The sequence below is a fragment of the Ruditapes philippinarum genome, unplaced genomic scaffold (genome assembly GCF_026571515.1).
Source record: "Ruditapes philippinarum isolate M1 unplaced genomic scaffold, ASM2657151v2 ctg4379_1_1_1_1, whole genome shotgun sequence".
NCBI lineage: Eukaryota > Metazoa > Mollusca > Bivalvia > Venerida > Veneridae > Ruditapes > Ruditapes philippinarum.
Genome location: NW_026857005.1, coordinates 74407 through 97356, shown reverse-complemented (window position 1 = coordinate 97356; position 22950 = coordinate 74407). Strand labels below are relative to the sequence as shown.

Sequence of the window (22950 nt, the reverse complement as noted above, 5' to 3'; positions counted from 1 at the left end):
TGTTTACATGGCGACGTCGGTAAACAATATCTAAAAAACTGACGTCTTTGCGTAAACGTCACAATGCAAATTAGCGCGACGCCGTAACGACTACATTAGCGGGAAACAGATCTGCACCTTTTTTTTTAACAAAATAATTCACATTTGTTTTAAAAATGGTGTAAAATGATCAAAGAATGAGCGGCGGGAAAGAGTCTGTGATTGTTATGAGCGATGAGGAAGTTGAGCTCAAAAAACGCGGCTACTCCCTAGGAACATCACTTGGTGAAGGATCTTATGCGAAAGTCAAGAGTGCATTCAGCGAAAAACTTCAAAAACGGGTTGCACTGAAAATAATAAATCGAAAGAAGGTTCCGAAAGATTTTCGAGAAAAGTTTTTACCAAGAGAACTGCAAATTATCGGACGAGTTGACCATCAGAATGTAATAAAGATGTACGAATTAATGGAATTCCACAACAAGGTAAAACTTCACTATTTTTCAGTTATTTGTAAAAATATACTGACAAAATAGTAAGAGCGCTTCTGTGCCGTTTACATTTAGATCATACGATTGTCTCTCTTCATAAAACATGTCAAATTTTATGTTATCCACATACGTAGTTTAAGAGAACATTGTAAAAAGATGTAAATTTTTTTTAAAAGGGATCTCGATGACCAGGACATACCGATTATCGCTTTTAATTAATCGTATTGTATTTCTATCGCACCAAATTGCCTAAAAGACCGTGAGCCGTATATCTTTGGTACCATTTTTTTCTGAGGAGGATGTTGTTTCTACTCACGTATTTTTTTTTCAAACATGTGTTTCAGATATGCAGAAAATTTATATTTAGTCATACATTTATGGAGTCCGTTGTTTCTTTCTTTTAGGTATATATTGCAATGGAGCATGCTGGTCACGGGGATCTGTTAGAATTTATCAAACTGCGAGGAGCAATTCCAGAGGAAAAGGCCAAAGTTATGTTTAGTCAGTTGGCTCATGCAATAAACTATCTTCATAACCGTTTTATTGTCCACAGGTAAAATTATAAATTAAAGATTGAATCGAATAGATAAATAAAAAATGAAAACATTCAGGCTTTGAATTTTATGAAAAAATCATATTATTAGAAAAAATAGCAATTGTATTTAAATCGTTTTGTCGAATACACACGGATCAATACAGTATATACTATGTTTATATAAATGAACATATAACATTACTACTTTAATAGTTAAGATAACTTTAGAATATAGAAAAATTCTGTGAATGTCTTTGATAGGTAGGATTTATTAGCATTTCTAAAGAAATCAATCATTCCGATTCGTTTGAGAAATAGTGAAATTTAATACCACAGAAAGTTTGCTTTAACTTAAGTTCCCAAAGGACGAGAAATCTGTTCAATACTTTTTTCAAAAGTTTCAGATGATTTTAAATCCGAGGATCATCTCAATCCTTAAATGACAAAATTTATACAAATCGTATCCTTGTAATTGCTGCGAATAGCGAACGGTAGCTTTGTGATTAATGTTTGTGCCTCTTAAGACTGTGCCTACATGTATCTCGAGTTCGAACCTTACTCGAGTCGCAATAAAATGCCAGTTAAAGTTAGTCACAGAAGAAGTGAATTTCAACATGATTTCAGTTTGTTTATACTACCAGTATCAATGTTTTTACACACAAAAAGAAAACAAACAAAGAAACAAAAAACTATATATGATATAAAATACCCTGTATATATTTAGATACATCTCTGGAAAACTTTAATTATATGTAATAACTAATCATTTCAGAGATCTTAAGTGTGAGAATGTGTTGCTAGACAGCACTAACAGTATCAAAGTCACTGATTTCGGGTTTGCTAGGACGTTCCAGGCTGGAGACATCAGCAAGACCTTCTGTGGAAGTGCTGCCTATGCCGCACCGGAAGTCCTTCGAGGTCAACCTTATCACCTGCCACTTCACGATGTCTGGGCAATGGGCGTGATCCTGTATATCATGGTATGTATTGGTTTAGATTTTTACTACATGTATTTTTATGCTTCACGACAACAGGTGTCAACTGCTGTATTGAAACTGTACAAAGATGGCACGTACTTTCATTCAGCGTTGTTATATAATTCTGGTCCTTCGGAATCATTGATTCCAGCCCTTTAAGTATTGAAAATTGAGTACCGTTCAAGCTGGTACTAGGGGCTTGAGAAATGTTGCACTTTTTCATTATCATTCATGTAAAGACTCGATCATAGCGAGTAATTTTGTTATAATCAATACTTCCGAGGAAGGTAAAAAATAAATCTTGCGTGCGCGCATGTTTTGAAAATGGAAAAATAAAAGATACTTTTATTTTAACATAATACTCTGTAAGATGGAAAAAAACACATCTTTTTATTTGATTTTTTTTTATAAAATACAACGTTAAGAACGAAAACGTGCTTTAATTATTAGCTATCCCTGTTGCAGGATATTTAAATGCATATTTAACTATTAATTGATAATTATCTTCTTTCTTGTCCAAACGTTCAAGTTCTTAACTAACCTTCCGTGTCCTTAAACTGTTCAAAATTTACTCTATATATATGGCTCTGAACATCTTAGCTTTGAACAAAACACAAATATCTTAAGGTTCGTCCAAAAATTAATACATTGTCGCCATAAACGTTTTATATCGTAGTGCTTGCGCATGTTACATAATGACTTCATAAGCAAGAATTATACATTATATCAACTGTCTTATCTGTAGCATAACTCACTTCCACACTATGGCACTTTTATCACTTTATTTGTAAAATTATATTTTAAAACATTACACGTTATTTGACGAGTCAGCCGTCATCCTTTCCAACCCACTGAGGAAGTGAATTTATATTAATCTTGGACTTGTTTTCAAATCCTCTTCCGAATTTAATTAAGTTATGAAGTCATTAGCATTGTTTTACCTTTTTATTTACATGTATATCTTCAGTCATACATGATTTTTGGTAAACAATGTCTTCTGGTTGTAATGTTTGAAAATTTGGTAATAAATAGTGTTTAAACTAAATGTACATGTACATTGATTATTGTGAGGTGCAATAAAACATAAAATGTAAACTTATATTCAAGCAGAATTGGTTAAGGGACCCTACCATCTTATTTTATGTCATTCATGCATGTGCCTCGAAACGAGACCAGTCATCCTAGCCGACTGGTCCACAGTACGTACATAGTAACTGGAACCGTTTTAGAACATAGATCTTACAATTGTAATAGGTCTATTACAATAAGTTACATGTGACTTAAGTCCCAGATATTACCTGCAGAAACTTTGGTTCACGGTTCTTATACAACAACTAGTGAAATAACATGAACGAACTGGTTTGCGTTTGTATTCTCTATTCACTTTGTGTCACTTCTAAAATAAATTACAAGTAACTAAATAATCATGCTTGATAATATAAATGTTTATTTAAAAAGTAAATACATGATACTTATTAACATCTGAATTGCTATGGTTTTCAGGCATGCGGATCAATGCCTTATGACGACTCAAACATCAAGAAAATGGTGAAAGACCAGACAGAAAAACGAGTTTCCTTCTCGAAATCTAAACCTGTGTCAGAAATTTGTAAAACTCTTGTTCATAGAATCCTCGAGCCGAACAGCAAGAAGCGGACAACCATTCCGCAAATGTTTGAGCATCCTTGGCTTTCAGGGTTGTCCAAGTCATAATCGGAACCGGAAGCGACTAGGATGGAGAAATTGTCGGCTGCGCAAAAAATAGATTTAGGAGCGACACATAAAACTTCCGCAAAATAAACCTGAATGTAACTTGAATATATAATAGTTAATTTTTATTTTAAGTGAATTGTGTACAATAAAATGTGTTGCTATTTAGAGAGTTCTGTTGTGTAATTTATTATTTCTTGCAAATATTTGCGTGCACGTGAAACATAATTATGAAGCTGCTTTTCGATTTTAAATTGCTTTATTTGTATGTAATTATTCATTTTTAGTCTATAGTTAAGTTCGATATATTTGTAAGAGCAATCATACCGGAGCATAGTACACTGTTATATTATCTAAACATACCATATTAGTTACCAAGTGTGGCTTTTAAAGACATACAATGTCCCCGATTATGCTAATCTCTAGTTAACTCCCGGCCTTCTGGTAGCAACTAAATCTACCCATACGACCAGTGCAGACCAAGATCAGCCGACGCATACGTGCCATATGATCGTGGTCTGCACTGTTCAGTATTTAATGACAGTTGGTAAATATACTGAAATGTTACCTAAAATAATGAATGTTTTTGTCCCAAATGAAAATTAGACAAGTCTTCTTAAGATATTAAGTGCAGTAAATGTTAAAGACAACCTAGATCTATTAATGCCACTTTGCGATGCTGGTATAAATCATAATTCAATGTTGGCAAGGTTTTTTTTATACATAATTGGTGTGGTTGGTGATTTCTCTTTACAAGAATTAAGCCAGTGATCGTTAAATACCATGGTAATATGGAGCTAAACTAACTCAGGCCCCACTCACTAGATGCTTATTATATTTTCAAGGATTTAGTTTAAATATATTTATTTAAGCTCAATTGTGAAACAAGTTCTTACATCACTTTCGAGTGTCCTTCCTGGAACCAACCAGCACTGGTTCATATAAAGAAATATGGTAGGGACCCGATTAAGGCTCAAACCCATAATGAGGCAGATACCTTAACCACTAGGCCACCGCTACCCTTATTCTTATTCCCGTTATTTCCAAAGATTGTTGATGGTTATAAAAATGAAGAAATTGAAAAATCTTGCTGACAATGTCACATACAAGACTGTTTGACTAAAACACTTCATTTGTATAAAAACAAGTAAAAAATCGACACTCAAAGGTGTAAAAATCATTTTATTAGCTTTAAAATATATATTTATAAAACGTAAATAACAACTGAAGGGACTGTTTCTAAAAGTAATCATGTATTTTCTCTACAGATCAATAACGCAAAGGCAAGAAGAATAAAAGATTAATCATTTCTTTATAAATATTACTTAGCAAGGGTTTCTAGTATTTTATGTATCATTGGAATAAAAGAAAAACAGAAAAAATTCTGAATACAAAAATGTGATTGTTCTTTTTTTAAAATAAAGCTCACAATATGACTATATACATTTCAATTGAAATCTTTTTTTATCTATATTACAAAATTTTAAATATATCACAGCATCCCAAATGTGAAATTTAATAAATCAAACATAATATACATGTATTTTAAAGAGGAGAAGATCTCAGAGACCTTGACCTTTGATGACACATATTCCCTAATCTATTGTTCTAGTGGCATTGATGTACCTAGCCAGTCTACTGACTGTCAATGAACATGTACACCAGTTTAGAATAAGTTTTATAAATAACTATAATGTCATATAAAACACTCCAAAGTTCACTGTGACCTTGACCCTACAATATTGTTTGTGCATGGTTATTGAGATTATCCGTATTAAACAATTTTAAAATCCAGTATAAATTTCCCAAGTCTTAGACAATTTCAACTATCTTCTCCTTATTTGCACAAATCATAAAAGGTCACTGTGACCATGACCTTGACCTTGCAAAAGAGTACAGGTTTTTGCATGCATCATGTCCCCCTATTTTGTAATTTTCAGCCAGCCTTCACTCATTTGTATCTAAATAAATATTTGAAAAAATAGTAACACTGTAATTATGTCCCTTGTCAATCAGCCATCATTATGATGGCAGAAACAAATAAATGAAAAATACAATAAAAACAACAAAATTATAACATAATTGTAAAAAATAAAACTTAAAAAAAGAAAATATCACATTTAGTTATTAAGTTAAATAAAAACAAAACAATATACGTGTGAAAAAATTGTATTGATGTAAATAACAAAAAAAAAATACTGATATATTTTATACAGTGAAAATACAAAAACAGTATAGCATGACTGAACAATAAATAAATAAATGCACTCGGGTATATTATCACAATAACAGTACATCTACCGTAAATGAAAATAAATGCACTCAGGTATATTATTCTGTGGAAAGACATTTTAGACACACCTATTCAATATAAAACAGTGACATTTAAAAAGTTTTGTAGTGAAAAGCATTAGTAAAAATTTCATTCCTTAAAAAGCCCTAATTCAATCAATTTTATTCAATGTCTACTGAAAAAGTATAAGGTGTCATGGTAACTCAATAAAGTATAAAATATTCTTATAGAATTAAACCTTATTACAAATACAAGTTATTCCACTTTTAACTTGGGGGCACTTTAATGAAAACATTGCCTGTAAAAATTAATCTCAAATGAAATCAAAATTTAAGACTCTTTTATTGTTAGATGTTAAAGGCTATTTCAACTTGGGGTTAGCTGTAAACAATGTATAATGTCATCACAACTAAATATTATAACTCTCTACATATTCCTTTCTACACAAAACAGCAAAAAAAATGTTGATACTTTTTTTTATTTCATATGAAAAATAAAATTTCAAACAATTTCTCATTTCAAAACTATTTTTTTTCTGATTCCATCAAAAAATGTTATATCAACTTGTATATAAAGTAACACACATTTCATGAAATTACAAAAATATAATATGCATTGATTTACACACATACTTGTATATAACAACATCACAACTTGCTTCAAATCAGTGATTCATCATGACAATTTACATTATTATCAATATTATTATTATTATTATTATTCTTAACATATTATATACTCTTTTAATATATTTTGTATCCATTGTCATTAAAAAATTCAAAGGTGGTTTTTCAGAATCATACATCCTCTAAACAATATGCTGAAAAGCCTATCTGAATCAATGGGTTTGATAGGGGTAATAGAATCAGACATGATTATTGAAGCTTATTAACTGCCTAGAATAGCCAGTAACATTTTCTTGTAATCCCCATTACACTCTTGTTCTACCCTCTCAGATATTGTCTTGTTATATAAACTCTTGTATTTTGTCTTTATGTCTGCCAAGTCAATCTGTAATATATGATCAATAATATCTGTCATATGTTGTGGTTCAGATTGATACTGAGGGGACAAGGCTTGCCGAGTTGCAGCCCATGGGCAGGTACATAAGGGACAAATATTCTAATTGGAACTACAAACATATGTCAGATATTTTTTCTTGCATATTCTACCATATAAGGAAAAGTATATTCAACTTGAAGTAGGATAAATATTTGAATTTCAATATCAAAATAATAAAAAAAAGCAGACGGCAGTAATTTGTCAAACTGCATGGATGTACAACTTGCCTTTCTCTATCTACGTGTCCCAGACAAGTTATTATTATCATTTCAGCATAGTGCTAGGGAGGACTAAATACTGGACATCATTTTCCACACAAAAAATTCTTTTTGTTTTATTGGATAGATTTCATTCAATCAAATACAAACAAGGTAAGAATGACAAGAGAAAACAGATGTTAGGAAAAAAACATACCTCAGATCTGGCAACAATAATTCTAATTAGTCTGGTATCATTGGTTCCCACTCCACTAAAACAACCATGTAAAGCTTCAGCATAGAACCAGACTGGGTCCTCTACTGCTCGTGCTGAAATTTGATAAAAATTTGGACATACAACACACTTCAACCCCCACTTTCACTGTCACAGACTGGCTATCTAGTAAGTCACAAAGTTCAAGTGAAACCCTGGTAGCCCAGGAGGTAACTGGGACCAGCATCATGACAATAAGAATGGAGCTTTTTCAAAAAATGCACTTTATATACAAAGCACTGACATCAGTTAAAGCTACATGCCCCCAGCTGAGTCAAAATATTTCAATAAAATCAAAACTTGAGAAAATTTACTAAGATGTCAGGAAAAGTAAAAAGTTTCAAGATTCAAGTAATATTTTACATGTTTTGTGCAATTTATGACTGATGTTTCAGTATTTACAACTACCGGTACATTTCTACTGCATTACTAACGCAGTCAAGGCTATTTATGCATATTTTGTCCACTTTTTGGTTATTTACGTGGTTTGTAAGTGCCATTGAAAATGTGTAAATTGCTTCCCTTTGGTTACTTGGCAGTATTACACATTCAAATACATTTTCAAAATTTTTATGAAAATTAGCATGAATCTGGAGGCGTGCTGCTTTAAGGAAAAATAACTATTTTCCATGAGAGCTTCCATTAAATATATACATATAGTAAACTCATACAATATACATTCATCTCAAAGCAGCTAAATTTTAATACATTCATTACAAAGTAACAGTTCACAATGACCTACTTATATAACAACTTTGTTTCTGAAATAATATTAGATGACCAAAGTTTAATTTTTCTAACATGGCATGTTATAAAGCCACCAGTCAATTTATTGAAACACTTTCAAATACCCTCCATAATTATGCTTAATAAGAAAGAAATTAAAAATAATGTATGTTGTAAAATTAAGTAGTCTTTTCAAAAGAAAACTGGTTGATAATACATGTAAAAGGTTTGCAATCATCTTTTTAACTTGGTTTTATTTCTTTGGCATTCTTGGCCATCTGGTTAAGTCATTGACTTCAAACCAATTTCCCCTAACCGCTGTGGGTTTGAATCCTGACAGGGACTTTGGATTCTTTAATGAGAGGAAGCTATCCAGCTAGCTTAAGGATCACCGGTGGTTCTACTTAGACGCTCTGTTCATGCCTGAAACAACATGGAGGGACACCCAAGGTCTTCCTGCACCAGAAAAACTGGAATGTTGCCATATGACGTATACTGTGTTGGTGTGAGGTAAAACCCAACAAAAATTTCATTGTTAAGAAATATATGAAGACTTACCAAGACCTAGATAAGCATCTTCTTCATCACCCATCAGAGCTTTCTTTATACCAGCATATATATCATTACCTGTCAACTGTAGAAGTATATAAAGGATATTGAATGAGTAAAGATTTAATACTAAACTATTGTAGGAGTTGAATAAAATCATATATATTATGCGAGCCTCTGACCTTAATAGTATTGAATCTACGCAAATACATGCTTAATATTCTATTTATCATATATCTAAAATAAGAACCTATCAAATGTTGTTTTGTTGTTGTGGTTAAATGTTTTACCTGGCTTTTTTTTGTTATTATATCATGCGTTAAAAAAATAAGTACTGTTACAGTATGAGGGGAAAAAAGTGAATTTTCACGCACAATGGAAGCCAAGTAATATATTTACCTTTTTGTACTCCTCGAAAGTTGCCCTCACTTGAACCCTACTTTTTCTTGCAATAATGGATTTAAATACTTCATCTGTAGGGTCAATGGAAATCTGACCTTCCTATAGAAATAAATAACATTTGTTCTTTTTTTATCATAATCAAGAAATTATAATTCATTCTTACAAAAAGATACAAATTCCACATTTATTATCTTTACTTTTTTTAACAGCTCTTTTTTTTTTTATACATGTATTTCTATTTTTCTTATTTTTTTTTTAAAATAAAGTTTAATGTTGTTAATAATACAGAAAAAAATGTTCAGTTCAATTGACAAATCTTTTTAAAGCAAAGTTCAGGTACAAAGTTTAAATTTAAATGTCAGATTTTATCAGACAAGCATTCAACGAAAACAACCTTATATAGACGTTTAGCATCTACTTTAGCATCTTCAACATTGACCGTCTCTCCCTGGTCGCGCTCACATTTGAGAATTTCAACAAACATATCTTCCATACCACCAGATACATCCTGTTTTATCTCTGTTTGAAGATCTTTACCATACACTGTAATCATTGTAAAGGTTTAATCATAATTTTGTCATTTTTGTTCACAATAATTCATAATGCTATTATCAGCCACTATCGAAAATTGGAAAGGAGCAATATGGTTGTCATTGTGGTGGTGTTGGTAGCTTTCACTCTGGATCACAGCAGTAAGCCATATTGAATTCACCAGCACAAAGTTCAGTCACCCCATCATTCCTGGACAGGCTGTCAAGCAGTTTATCAGTACTAGTTGCCTTCACTTTCGCAAGAATCTGATATTTTCTGCACATGCCAGAGCAGAGGTAAAGTGCAAATGACTGTAGAAAGGATTTTATGATCAATGACAATGAAAGTGACTTGCACAGTTCGGGAATCGAACCCAGATTGTCTGATTCACGGTCCAACACTCTACAAATTGAGCTAACTGGATGGCTATTAGGTAGTCATTGTGTTACATTTAGTACATTTAATAGTTGCAAGTAAAGCAAAATCAGCTTTTACATATAAAACCACATGAGTTATCTTTCCTATTTTTGTTTCGTGGCAAATCAATGGTGTCATAATGTCACATGGCAACTTTTCAGCTTTATTGCTAGAGAATGATTCTTGGTATCCATCTTTGCATTATTTCAGACTCCAACCAACATCTTTGTAAACAAGAAACATCTCTTAACTAGAAGTGGTTTTATGACAAAAACATAATGTCTTCTACAAGTAGGTATGGCACTGATCACTCCAGTGAAGTTTGGTTGAAATCTTGCCAGCAGTTTGACCTGTGAAAGCTGGGCACGATTTTTCTATTTATAGTTCTGGCGGCTATTTTTGTGCAGTGAAGCTGAATGTGCGGGCAAGGGATGCACAATTAAGGATGGAACTGATAACTTCTGTGAAGTTTCATTGAAATTCCACCAGCAGTTTGACCTGTGAAAACCAAAGAGGATATTTCTATTTTTGGCTCTGATGGCCATTGTGTGCAGGAAAGCGGTAAATGCCTGCAATATGACCAACAGGGTTGGTACTGATCAATCCTGTGAAGTTTGGTTGAAATCTTTCCAGGAGTTTGACCTGTGAAAGTCAGCCAAACTAAATGCGAATGGACAAATGGACAGACAGATGGACAGTTGACATGGGCAAAAATAATGTCTCTTAAAATTTTTGAGAGACACAATTAGCTGGCAAGCATCCCCTAACATGATTGTGGGAAATAAATTGAGAGAGCTTTAACCAATCAGCTAATCATGCCTCTTTGAAATAGTTAATATTTTATAACAAAGCAAACATCTAAAAATGAAATAAAGGAAAAGAAATAAACATACTTTCTTTGTACCGGTTCTTGATAACTTCAAGTCTCTGAAACATAAATATTAGATTTAAGTTTTATATAATCATGCTTCCTTTGCAAATTGAATAACAATTCCAAAATAGCATTAGCTCAACATTTTTATTAATGGCATTCTGGTTAGATTTTATGTTATCAAATGAGTTACACTAATTTTTGCTGGTGAAAACACAGGAAATCTAAATAATTTTCATATATTTTCAACAACTTCCTGAATTTTCTATATTAAATTCAATACATGCATACGGAGAAATAATTCTTTCATGAGATTAAAAATAAGAGAAAAACTTTTATTAAAAATTTTAAAGCAAGTTGTGCATCTACCAAAGTATGTTATAAATTATAATAATATGTCAACCATCTTAATATAACAGAAATATCATTTTAACTTCAGCATAAGTACCTTTCCTGTATTTGTAGCAAGTACACCTATCAGAATTCCTTCCCTTGTGCCAAGACCTTTTGTCGCCTCATGTAAACAATGACATGTATAATCTATAGGTTTCATCATCATGGCCAACACAATCTCCTCAAAATCTCCACGTAACTCGGACTCTAGTTCTTTTTGAAGATCCTGAAAAATTTATGACATTATCATATAATTATGTGATATTAAAAAACTTACAGTAACTTGTCTTTATTTATCACAAAGTTATCAGGCCAAACTTGAGCAAAATATTCCAGTCAAAATAAGCAATTCTGATTTTGCTGAAAACTAAATACATGTAATAATTAATAATTTAATCTAGATATTTTTCTATTTAACAAAAAATAAGGGAACTCATTGTTCTGGTTTGATTCAATACAAGGGTAGTCAATGTTGATACTTTGCAGTCTATGGTCTAACAATTATTTTCATTATTGAACTGTTTACTTCAAAGTATTGTGTTTGCAAAATAAAAATATTGTCAGTGAATTTAGTTCCAGTGTTATCTATAGTTAACTATGTAAATTGAATGATTATAATTTGTATATGCTAATCACTCATTTACTCTATTCAAAACACTTTGAGACCTTCTAGAATATTTGCTATAGTTCATTGACTGCCAACAGTATTGTGTCAAACTCAAGATATAATAAAGATAATATTATATTTCAGCATTCAGTTATTGGTATATAAAGAATGGTTGAATTAACCCTTGGTTTAAATATGAACTTAACAACACAATTAAGCAGCATTTATGTTGTTCTAAAGAAACTTCAAAATCAACTGCAAGTTTGAACCTTGTTTTCTTCAATCTTCATCAGGCAATAAATGTCATCATTTATAAAAGGTAATATACATTTGTATATATACAAACCTTATCATATTTTTCTTTATATTTAGCTTTTATTTCCTGTCTTTGATCATTTGATCTATGTGGCAGAATATTGATAACAACAGTTTCATCTGTTCCAAAGCCAGACATGGCACCATTCAAACTTTCACTGTCTTTAACTGGATCAAAAGGATTTGCAGGTTTCACAGTTGGTCCAGTTGTTGGCTTGGGTGCATTTTCCTTTTTCACAGGAGCTTGCTTGACAGGTGGTTTCTTTTGCGGAGCCTTCGCAGCATTGTCCGAGCTGAAAGAGGGCATCATAACACTTAAAATTTTAACTGAAAAATTGAGCAATGTTCTATGTTGAGTTTGAAAAGTTGAAGAGATTCTAGAAATAAATTACTAAATCTAAGTGTCTGATTTGTAATCCAGGGGTCACTGGTTTGATCCTCAGGGAAGGCAAAATTTCTCTATAACCATTAACTACCAATATTACTTTGTACTCACAATTTATGTTCTAAAATTGGCCAAAAAAACAAAAACAAATAAATAAACAGCATTTGTTTAGTAGTATATATACTTAGTTTAGTAGTAATGTAGTTATCAGTAGTTTTTCATATACAGCGTAAATGAGAAATAAACTAGAAATGTGTCCATAGGACACGGGTGCCCCCACACTCCACCGATTTGTCAATCTTTTGTCTCTAGGTCAAATATTTTTTTTGGCTAAATCTGCCCAAGTTGAAAACTAAAAATCTTGTATTAAGTAAAGGGCAAATACTACAAATACTGAATAAATCCACAAGAGAACCCCAAGGTGCATAAGTACACATGCTGACCAACATTCTTGTAAACTTTCAGGCCTACAGGTCATAAACTTTTTGAGTTACGTGCAACACAAGTTAAATATTGTAAATTTTTACTAAGTCAAGGGCAATAACTCTAAAAATACTAAAAATATCCACACGAAAATACCCAGGTGCACAACTACACATGCTGAGCAACATTCCTGTAAGGTTTCATGACTCTAGGTCAAATACTTTTTTGAGTTACGTGTGACACAAGTTGAAAATTGGAAATTTTTACTAAGTCAAGGGCAATAACTCTAAAAATACTAAAAATATCCACACAAAAATACCCAGGTGCACAACTACACATGCTGAGCAACATTCTTGTAAGGTTTCATGACTCTAGGTCAAATATTTTTTGAGTTACGTGCGACACAAGTTGAAAATTGCAAATTTTTACTAAGTCAAGGGCAATAACTCTAAAAATACTAAAAATATCCACACAAAAATACCCAGGTGCACAACTACACATGCTGAACAACATTCTTGTAAGGTTTCATGACTCTAGGTCAAATATTTTTTGAGTTACATGCGACACAAGTTGAAAATTGGAAATTTTGACTAAGTCAAGGGCAATAACTCTAAAAATACTAAATATATCCATATGAAAATACCCAGGTGCACAACTTCACATGCTGATCAACATTCATGACTCTAGGTCAAATATTTCTTGAGTAACATGCGACACAAAAAGGGAACGGATGGACGGACGGAAGGACTTACGGACAAGGGTAAATCTAAATGCCCCCCCTATAGTGGGGGCACAAAAAATAATTTAAAGGCAACATTGCAAAGTTAAAAGTTATTTTCATTGCTGATTGACTTTGAATGATTTACTTACTTATTCCCAAGTATAGCCAGCAACATTTTCTTGTAATCACCATTACACTCCTGTTCTACCCTCTCAGATATTGTCTTGTTATATAAACTCTTGTATTTTGTCTTTATGTCTGCCAAGTCAATCTGTAATATATATGATAAGTGTGCACGCTTGCCTGTTTTAATACTGGTTACACAATTGTTGCTAATACTTCAAGGGTAAAAATTAGAACAGTTGTCAAATAATATATATACATCACAGGTCTCTACTTGAACATACCTCAGATCTGGCAACAATAATTCTGATCAATCTGGTATCATTGGTTCCCACTCCACTAAAACAACCATGTAAAGCTTCAGCATAAAACCAGACTGGGTCCTCGACTGCTCGTGCTGAAATTTGAAAAATATTAGTAATTTATTTGTTAGTTAATTCAACCAATATCTCGATGATAATCATCCAAAGGAAAAAACTTGGTTGAAAATTGTGGTAAAAACCCTTCAATAGTGGTTACATGGTCATTTTTGCTCTTCAGTGCTACATCAAGGGCAATAACTCAAAAAGTTATTTCAATAACTTCATTACATAACAATCTGAAAATAACCAAAATTTCAAAACCAACTGACAATTACAGGAAAACTACTACTTAATAATTTTGCCATAATCACATGAATACATTTAGTTTCTTTAGAATGTGGTAAGTGGTTATAAAATTTTCCACTGATAAAATAGAAGCTCAGCTTAATATGTTCATTAAACCAAATGTAATCTTAATAAAGAAATATAATATAAGTATAAACATACCAAGTCCTACATAAGCCTCCACATTATCACCCATCAGAGCTTTCTGAATACCCACATATATATCATTACCTGTAAGCTGTAAATATTCAAATAAAATATTAATAATTATACAAACTCAACGAAGATAAAATAACTTTGATCAACACACTGTTGATTAATGTATTTTTTTTTTTTTTTTTTTTTTTGGGGGGGGGGGGGGGATATTTCTTATGACACATTTTTCCTCTTTGATGTTATTTAGGAAGAGTGGTGTAGGAGTAGAGCACTACTAGACTGCTTATCTAGAGGTAATGTTGGCTCAAATCCCATCAGAGTTGAGGTTCTCTTGTTCAGTGTTTCCTGAATTCTTAAAGGTGCAATAACTGGCACCCACAAACAAGTCATCTGGCATGACTTAAAGTGCCAAGGCTATGGGTTACCAAAATGTGGTTGATATATAGGGAAAAATATGTTTTATAATTTTATAGTCTCTAAAAAATCAGTATACATACTGGTTGGTGTTTATTGGTACTGTAAGTATTCATAAAGTAATGTTCACAAGCTTATTTAAATAATGCATTTTCGATTGAACATGTTAATATCTTTAGGAAAAAATCAATAGGATATTTGTACCAATTCTTACCTTTTTGTATTCTTCAAATGTGGCTCTAACTTGAGCTCTACTTTTTCTTGCTATAATGGACTTAAAGACTTCATCTGTTGGGTCTATGGAGATTTGTCCTTCCTGTAAAACAATAAATGAGGTACTACAAACATTAGTAATATCATCATCATATACTGGTTTCCAAGCAGTTTCCGGCCACAAATTGCACTTTTTAACAAATAAAATAAAAATCAGTCTTAGGGAGGGGTACAAAACTTTGACAGGACAAAGTAAGGTACCTGTCCAGCATTGCCATGTGTTTAATGTTGCACTTTCATTTTACTTTTTAATTTGAATATAGGCCTGAAACGTAACGCCTTTTTTCACCTTTATTAAAAAATTCATAGTAGTTTTCTGGACCTTTCTTATTTTGAATATAATTCAGTACCATAAAGCAATGTTAAGATGGTTTTATCAGACAAACAGAACTTCCCAACATTTTCCCGAGTCGTCTTCAAAAATATTTTCCGAAGTATTGATTTACCTAAAAATGGGGTCTTAGTTATTGCGCAGGGATATTCAAACTAGAATTCCCCAGGTGTTGCTTATTTTTGAAAAGTCGCAAGTTCTCTTATGTAACTTTAAATAACAGGGAAAACTTCAAAAACATGTAAATCGTCTGTACTATTTTAAAATGCTGTTTAGCAAACAAATGTATCTCTGATTGATGAAGTAATGTGGATGCCTTACTGGTAAAAATAGACTGTACTGGACGAAAATGATAAACGGTCGGAAAACGGCTAGGGGACGGAAACTGCTAGGAAACCAGTACTCTATTAGATCAAATGGACTTATGACAGTTAGTACTGTAATATACTTTCTGACTATCTCTGCAGGGTAGAGCCTATACAGAGGGTTTGATAATTAAAAAATCAAAGTCCCTACTATTCCTTCAGGAGGTTTAAGTCACTTCAGAGTTTTCTTAAACAAGTAAGTCCAGGAAGCCTTCTGATAGGTTTCATCACAAACTCTCAAAAAAACTAGAACTGTGTCCAAAGGACATGGATGCCCCCGCTGACAACATATATATGGTATATAGTGAAAAAATCAACAAAGGGCCATAATTCTGTTAATTTTGGTCGCAGCAAAAATTCCTTCCTTTACTTCCATCTACACATTAAGGTTGTTCATCCCTGAAAGTTTAAGTAAAATCTGCCATCAGGTTTAAGAGGAGTTGCGTTCACAAAATTTCTACATAGTATATAGTGAAAAAATCAACAAAGGGCCATAATTCTGTTAAATTTGGTCACAGCGAAAATTCCTTCCTTCACTACCATCTACACATTAAGGTTGTTCATCCCTGGAAGTTTAAGCAAAATCTGCCATCTGGTTTAAGAGGAGTTGCGTTCACAAGATTTCAGGACATACGGACGGACAAGTTCAACGCTATGTGCACCCCACTTTGTGGGGGCATTAAAAGTTTCACAACCATTCTAATACCCATCGCTGCAGTATAAACCAGACTATTCAGTTGGCAGCTCAGTTTAAGTGTTTTTATACCAAAAATCCCTTACATTTATAATGGACAGTTTCAAAATCAACTCAGGGTAGTAATTACTATAAATTCTATCTTAAATAATAAACAAGAGCTGTCGGTAGGACAGCATGCTCGACTATTCTTAGTGCTTGATAGTAAAAAAAATGCCTGATACAGTTACCTCCTCCTGTTTACAGGTTGGGGTCATGATGGTGAACAAGTGTGCAAAGTTTCAAAGCCATATGTCAATGGACTTTGAAAATATTTGAACTATTACAAAAACTTTAACGTAAATTCTAAGTCGAAAAAGGGGCATAATTCTGTCAAAATGCTTGATAGAGTTACCTCCTCCTGTTTACAGGTTGGGTCATGATGTTGAACAAATGTGCAAAGTTTCAAAGCCATATGTCAATGGACTTTGAAAATATTTGAACTATTACAAAAACTTTAACGTAAATTCTAAGTCGAAAAAGGGGCATAATTCTGTCAAAATGCTTGATAGAGTTAGCTCCTGCTGTCTACAGGTTGGGGTCATGATGTTGAACAAGTGTGCAAAGTTTCAAAGCCATATGTCTATGGACTTTGAAAATATTTGAACTATTACAAAAACTTTAACGTAAATTCTAAGTCAAAAAAGGGGCATAATTCTGTCAAAATGCTTGATAGAGTTACCTCCTCCTGTCTACAGGTTGGGGTCATGATGGTGAACAAGTGTGGAAAGTTTCAAAGCCATATGTCAATGGACTTTGAAAATATTTGAACTATTACAAAAACTTTAACTTAAATTCTAAGTCGAAAAAGGGCATAATTCTGTCAAAATACTTGATAGACTTACCTCCTCCTGTCTACAGGTTGGGGTCATGATGGTGAACAAGTGTGCAAAGTTTCAAAGCCATATGTCAATGGACTTTGAAAATATTTGAACTATTACAAAAAACTTTAACGTAAATTCTAAGTCGAAAAAGGGGCATAATTCTGTCAAAATGCTTGATAGAGTTACCTCCTCCTGTCTACAGGTTGGGGTCATGATGGTGAACAAGTGTGCAAAGTTTCAAAGCCATATGTCAATGGACTTTGAAAATATTTGAACTATTACAAAAACTTTAACGTAAATTCTAAGTCGAAAAAGGGGCATAATTCTGTCAAAATGCTTGATAGAGTTACCTCCTCCTGTCTACAGGTTGGGGTCATGATGGTGAACAAGTGTGCAAAGTTTCAAAGCCATATGTCAATGGACTTTGAAAATATTTGAACTATTACAAAAACTTTATATAACATAAGTGGTTACGCCGACGCCGACGCCGACGCCGACGCTCGGGTGACTGCAATAGCTCTACTTATTCTTATCGAATAGTCGAGCTAAAAAAATATAATATATATAAAATCAAAACCAGACATTTACCTTGTACAGCCGTTTAGCATCTTCTTTTGCTTCTTGAGCATTAACAGTGTCCCCTTGTTCACGTTCACATTTCAGTATCTCTACAAACATATCTTCCATACCACCAGATACATCCTGTGTTATCTCTGTTTGAAGATCTTTACCATACACTAGAAATATATGAGCCGCGTCATGACAAAACCAACATAATGGGTTTGCGACCAGCATGGATCCAGACCAGCCTGCGCATCCGCGCAGTCTGATCAGGATCCATGCTGTTCGCTTTCAGTTTCTCTACTTGTTATAGGGTTTGTAAGCGAACAGCATGGATCCTGATCAGACTGCGCAGATGCGCAGGCTGGTCTGGATCCATGCTGGTCGCAAACCCATTATGTTGGTTTTGTCATGACGCGGCTCATATATTTAAAGTTAGGAAATTAATAAAATATCATTTGAATGTTACATGTTGGATGCCACCAGTCAACCAGCCTGAATATCCTTCCATTTTACATTGAACAAACTAAATATTTTTGTTGTTCAATATTAGTGCTTAAAATTTATAGAAAATTTTGCAATAATGTTCAGTTTTAAACATCCAGAATATGTTGTAATATTATAAACATTAATTATCAAATATGTACATTAATTGCCATTAACATATTATATTAAAAAAATAATAAGTATGAGTAATGTAGCAACTTCCAAGGTTCAAAAGTTTTGTGAAATATTTAAGACAAGTGGAGGCATCTAGGTAAAATAATAGGCACTTTAAAGGGAAAGAGATAGCTTCTTCTAATGAGAGACCCTGTCTGTTTTTGGAAAATAAAGTAACAGCCATTTTTTTAGGTGCAAAAAATTTAAAAGTAAATTAAGACTCCTGCAAAGTCTGCTTAAAATTATTTTTACCTAAATTAAGTGCACAGCAATGTAAAATACCTTGTTATTGAAAATAAAGTTTCTGATATCATTAAAAATATTCCATACTATGTATGTACTTACATTCCTTGTATCTGTTCTTTATGGTTGCTAATTCCTGAAAACAACAAGCAAAATTTAGTCTTTATTGCATTAACATTTTTAAAAATGTAAACAAACTTGCTTACATGACATAAGAAGTTTCAGGAAAATCTTAAACTGATGAAGCAAACAACTCTTTAAACTTTCAAACAAGTAAAATCTTGAAATGTTTTCAGAATGATTTTCTATTTCCCACAATAGAACAAGAAAAGATTTTCTCAACAGTAGAACCCTTTATCTGCTGGAAACCAATAGTGTAAGCTTTTGTCACCAGAAGAGCCAGGCCAGCCTGTATTTATGTGCAGTCTGGGTGGGCTATATACTGTTGGTGGCTCAATTTTTGAATTTTGATATTGAAATCTGTTGATTTTACTTTGGAGTGCACAACAAATAAATTACACAAATTCAGAATAGTAAAGTTATATTGTATAAAGTGACAAACTGTACATTTACCTTGCCAGTTTTTGTTGACAACACACCTATCAGAATTCCCTCCCTTGTACCAAGACCTTTTGTTGCCTCATGTAAACAATGACATGTATAATCTATAGGTTTCATCATCATGGCCAAAACAATCTCCTCAAAATCTCCACGTAACTCTGACTCTAGTTCTTTTTGAAGATCCTGAAAAATTTATGAAATTTTCATTGAATAACTTAAAAATAATTAAATGAAATGTTTAAATTTCATTTTTCTCTGCCAAAGTACAGACATGTAATAGTAGAGGGTTTATCCACTTTTTTTTCGTGCCTTAACATCTGTAGAAGCACAGGAATACATTTAATTTCAACGGATGGATTTATTCATTTATGTGTTTGTTAATTTGTTTACTCTTCAAAAAAAATCCATATGATCATGATGAAATTTATGACAACTAACAAAGATCTTTGTGGTACTTTCATGACCAAATATAAAACTGTCAAAATATAGATGGCACAAAAAAAGATTTGTTTTTCATTTGGTAAAAAAAAGTTTTTTCCTTTTTGTTGGGATTTAAGTAACACTCACAATGTTAAGGACATATTACTACCTATAGTTTGACAGGTGGTATGTTCTAAGGTGCCCTGAAACACATTATATCACACATATGTAGGCACTGTGTAAAACCTGAACCACCTTCTGTAACCTAGGCCATGAGGTCATAAAACTTTTTTCTGAGTTCTGTCTCAAATCTCATGATTTTCATTGGTCAGAGTACTTTTTGTAGCAGTCTGACCAATCAAATACCTGCTATCTGAGTTTGAGATAAGAGAATTTCTTTACAACCTCTGGTCTTGGATAGCTTCTTTACATAGCAATACTCAAAACCTCAGTGTTGAGTGGCAAGTCAAAGTTTAAGTTAATGACCTTTACCAATAATCCAGGGAAAGCCCATTACACAATCTCAAATTAATTAAGACTTATAAACAGGTGATGCATTTATTATTGAAATGGACTTTGTTTTGTTCTGCTATAAGTAAATATAATGCAATTGAACCATGAACTATAATAACTTACCTTATTATATTTATCCTGATATTTTGCCCGAATTTCTTGTCTCTGGTCATTTGTTCTCCGTGGCAGTATATCAACCACCACGTCTTCATCTGTACCGAAACCTGACATTGCTTCATTTAATCTCTCACTGTCCTCGATTGGATTGAAAGGTTTAGCCGGCTTCACTGTGGCACCAGAGGGAGACTTTTGACTAGCTTCTTTCTTAACACCAGTTGTCTGCTGGCCTGGTTTCTTTTGTGGGCCTTTAGTCTTAGTTGGTTCACTAAAAGAAATTTATAATACTGCATGTTTGTAATATCACTTTTTATTGGATAATAACGTTTATAATACAATGTATTATAGTTTTATTTCTATGGCTTCTATTTATAAAGAAATTTCATTTTGGCGTTAAGAAAGAAAGTTTGCTGTATTATTAATTTGTTATGAAGATTCTTCACAGGTTATATGAACATATATAAACATTTGTTTGAAATATAACCCTTGCCTAGCAGCTCAGTTTATATATGTATACATTTTCACTATCCTAAAATACTTTTTATTTCACAACATCATTTATAGCTAAGAGACCATTCCTCATACAAAACATATCCACAAAATAATTTCAGTAATAAAACAAGAGCCCGGTTTGAGCCGGGTGATGCTCCCCGAATAGGTTTTGGACACAGGAAAGTACACCTCTTGCAGTTTCAGAGTTATGTCCGTGGAAAAAGTTCAAAGTGCAATAATTCCAAAATTAGGCAAGGCAGAGTTACAGTTCTTTGCACTGCACTTCTAATCAATGTGATCTATCAACCTACACAGTTTCTTGATGATATCTCTATGATTTCTGAGTTATGTCCTGGACAATTCAAAAAGTAAAAATAAACAAAGGGCAATAACTCCAGAATTAGGCTAGATAGGGTTATGACTCTTGTGCACTGCACATCTACCCATTGAGATTTATCTACCTACAAAGTTTCATGTTGATATCTCTTATAGTTTTACAGCTATGTCCTGGACAAGATTTTTCTAAAAGGGGAGATTATTCAAAAAATAAGGCTTAACAGAGTTATGGTTCTTTTGCATTGCACCTCTACTCAATGAGATTTTATCTACCTACAATGTTTCATGTTGATATCTCTTATAGTTTTAGAGTTATGCCCCGGACAAGATTTTTTCTATAAGGGGAGATAATTCAAAAACCAGGCAGAATAGAGTTATGGTTCTTTGACAATGCATTCCCCTCGATGCCCTCTACCACTGTATGAAGTTTCAACAAATTATCTCCAAGGGTTTTCAAGTTATGTTCCGGACAAAGTTCAAGTTCAAGTATTAAAATAAACAAAGGGCAATAACTCCAAAATTAGGACAAAAAGAGTTATTGTTCTTATGCACTGCACATCTACCCATTGAGATCTATTCACCTACAAAGTTTCATGTTGATATCTCTTATAGTTTTAGAGTTATGCCCCGGACAAGATTTTTCTATTCAGGGGAGATAATTCAAAAAACCAGGCAAAATAGAGCTATGGTTCTTTGACACTGCACTCCCCCTCGATGCCCTCTACCACTGTATGAAGTTTCAACAAATTATCTCCAAGGGTTTTCAAGTTATGTTCCGGACAAAGTTCAAAGTATTAAAAATTAACAAAGGGCAATAACTCCAAAATTAGGATGAAAAGAGTTATTGTTCTTATGCACTGCACATCTACCCATTGAGATCTATTCACCTACAAAGTTTCATGTTGATATCTCTTATAGTTTTAGAGTTATGCCCGGACAAGATTTTTCTATAAGGGGAGATAATTCAAAAACCGGGCAAAATAGAGTTATGGTTCTTTGACACTGCACTCCCCCTCGATGCCCTCTACCACTGTATGAAGTTTCAACAAATTATCTCCAAGGGTTTTCAAGTTATGCTCCGGACAAGACAACGGACAGACAGACGGACAGACGGACGGACGGACAGACGGACAAGGCGCCGACTATATGCTCCCCCGAAATTTTTCGGGGAGCATAAAAAGCAGGTACGTATATTAAGCTTGGAATGCAATCATTCCACAGTAATTTGCATTAAGGTTGTCTTTTTTTATATAAATCTTTATAAAAGAAAAATGGATAAAAAAGTAAGGCAAAAACTTACTGGCAATGCTGTGATAACTGCATACA

The 22950-nt window shown here is 33.0% G+C and overlaps 2 protein-coding genes across 6 annotated transcripts in view; one reads left to right on the top strand and one right to left on the bottom strand.

The window, feature by feature from the left end:
- The first annotated feature begins 32 nt into the window (after positions 1 to 32).
- On the top strand, positions 33 to 3861 carry LOC132748439 (testis-specific serine/threonine-protein kinase 1-like). Its single transcript, XM_060738053.1, has 4 exons — positions 33 to 461; positions 872 to 1020; positions 1775 to 1982; positions 3483 to 3861. The coding sequence occupies exons 1-4, from the start codon at positions 177 to 179 to the stop codon at positions 3690 to 3692; spliced, it is 852 nt and encodes a 283-aa protein (XP_060594036.1). The 5' UTR covers positions 33 to 176; the 3' UTR covers positions 3693 to 3861.
- Positions 3862 to 4854: 993 nt separating this feature from the next.
- LOC132748437 (uncharacterized) overlaps positions 4855 to 22950 on the bottom strand; it is an 86660-nt gene continuing 68564 nt past the window's right edge. For 4 of the 5 annotated variants that reach the window (XM_060738046.1, XM_060738048.1, XM_060738049.1 and 1 more), the window contains 16 exons: positions 20803 to 21064; positions 19759 to 19929; positions 19288 to 19321; positions 18310 to 18458; positions 15410 to 15511; positions 14788 to 14863; positions 14263 to 14375; positions 14005 to 14126; positions 12358 to 12619; positions 11460 to 11630; positions 11034 to 11067; positions 9587 to 9735; positions 9190 to 9291; positions 8800 to 8875; positions 7459 to 7571; positions 4855 to 6993 (listed from right to left, as the gene is read on the bottom strand). In XM_060738046.1, the coding sequence (XP_060594029.1) occupies positions 6871 to 6993; positions 7459 to 7571; positions 8800 to 8875; positions 9190 to 9291; positions 9587 to 9735; positions 11034 to 11067; positions 11460 to 11630; positions 12358 to 12619; positions 14005 to 14126; positions 14263 to 14375; positions 14788 to 14863; positions 15410 to 15511; positions 18310 to 18458; positions 19288 to 19321; positions 19759 to 19929; positions 20803 to 21064 (2059 nt within the window). In that variant the 3' untranslated portion in view covers positions 4855 to 6870. The remainder of the gene's footprint in view (positions 6994 to 7458; positions 7572 to 8799; positions 8876 to 9189; positions 9292 to 9586; positions 9736 to 11033; positions 11068 to 11459; positions 11631 to 12357; positions 12620 to 14004; positions 14127 to 14262; positions 14376 to 14787; positions 14864 to 15409; positions 15512 to 18309; positions 18459 to 19287; positions 19322 to 19758; positions 19930 to 20802; positions 21065 to 22950) is intronic. The other variant, XM_060738051.1, reaches the window with a different exon arrangement.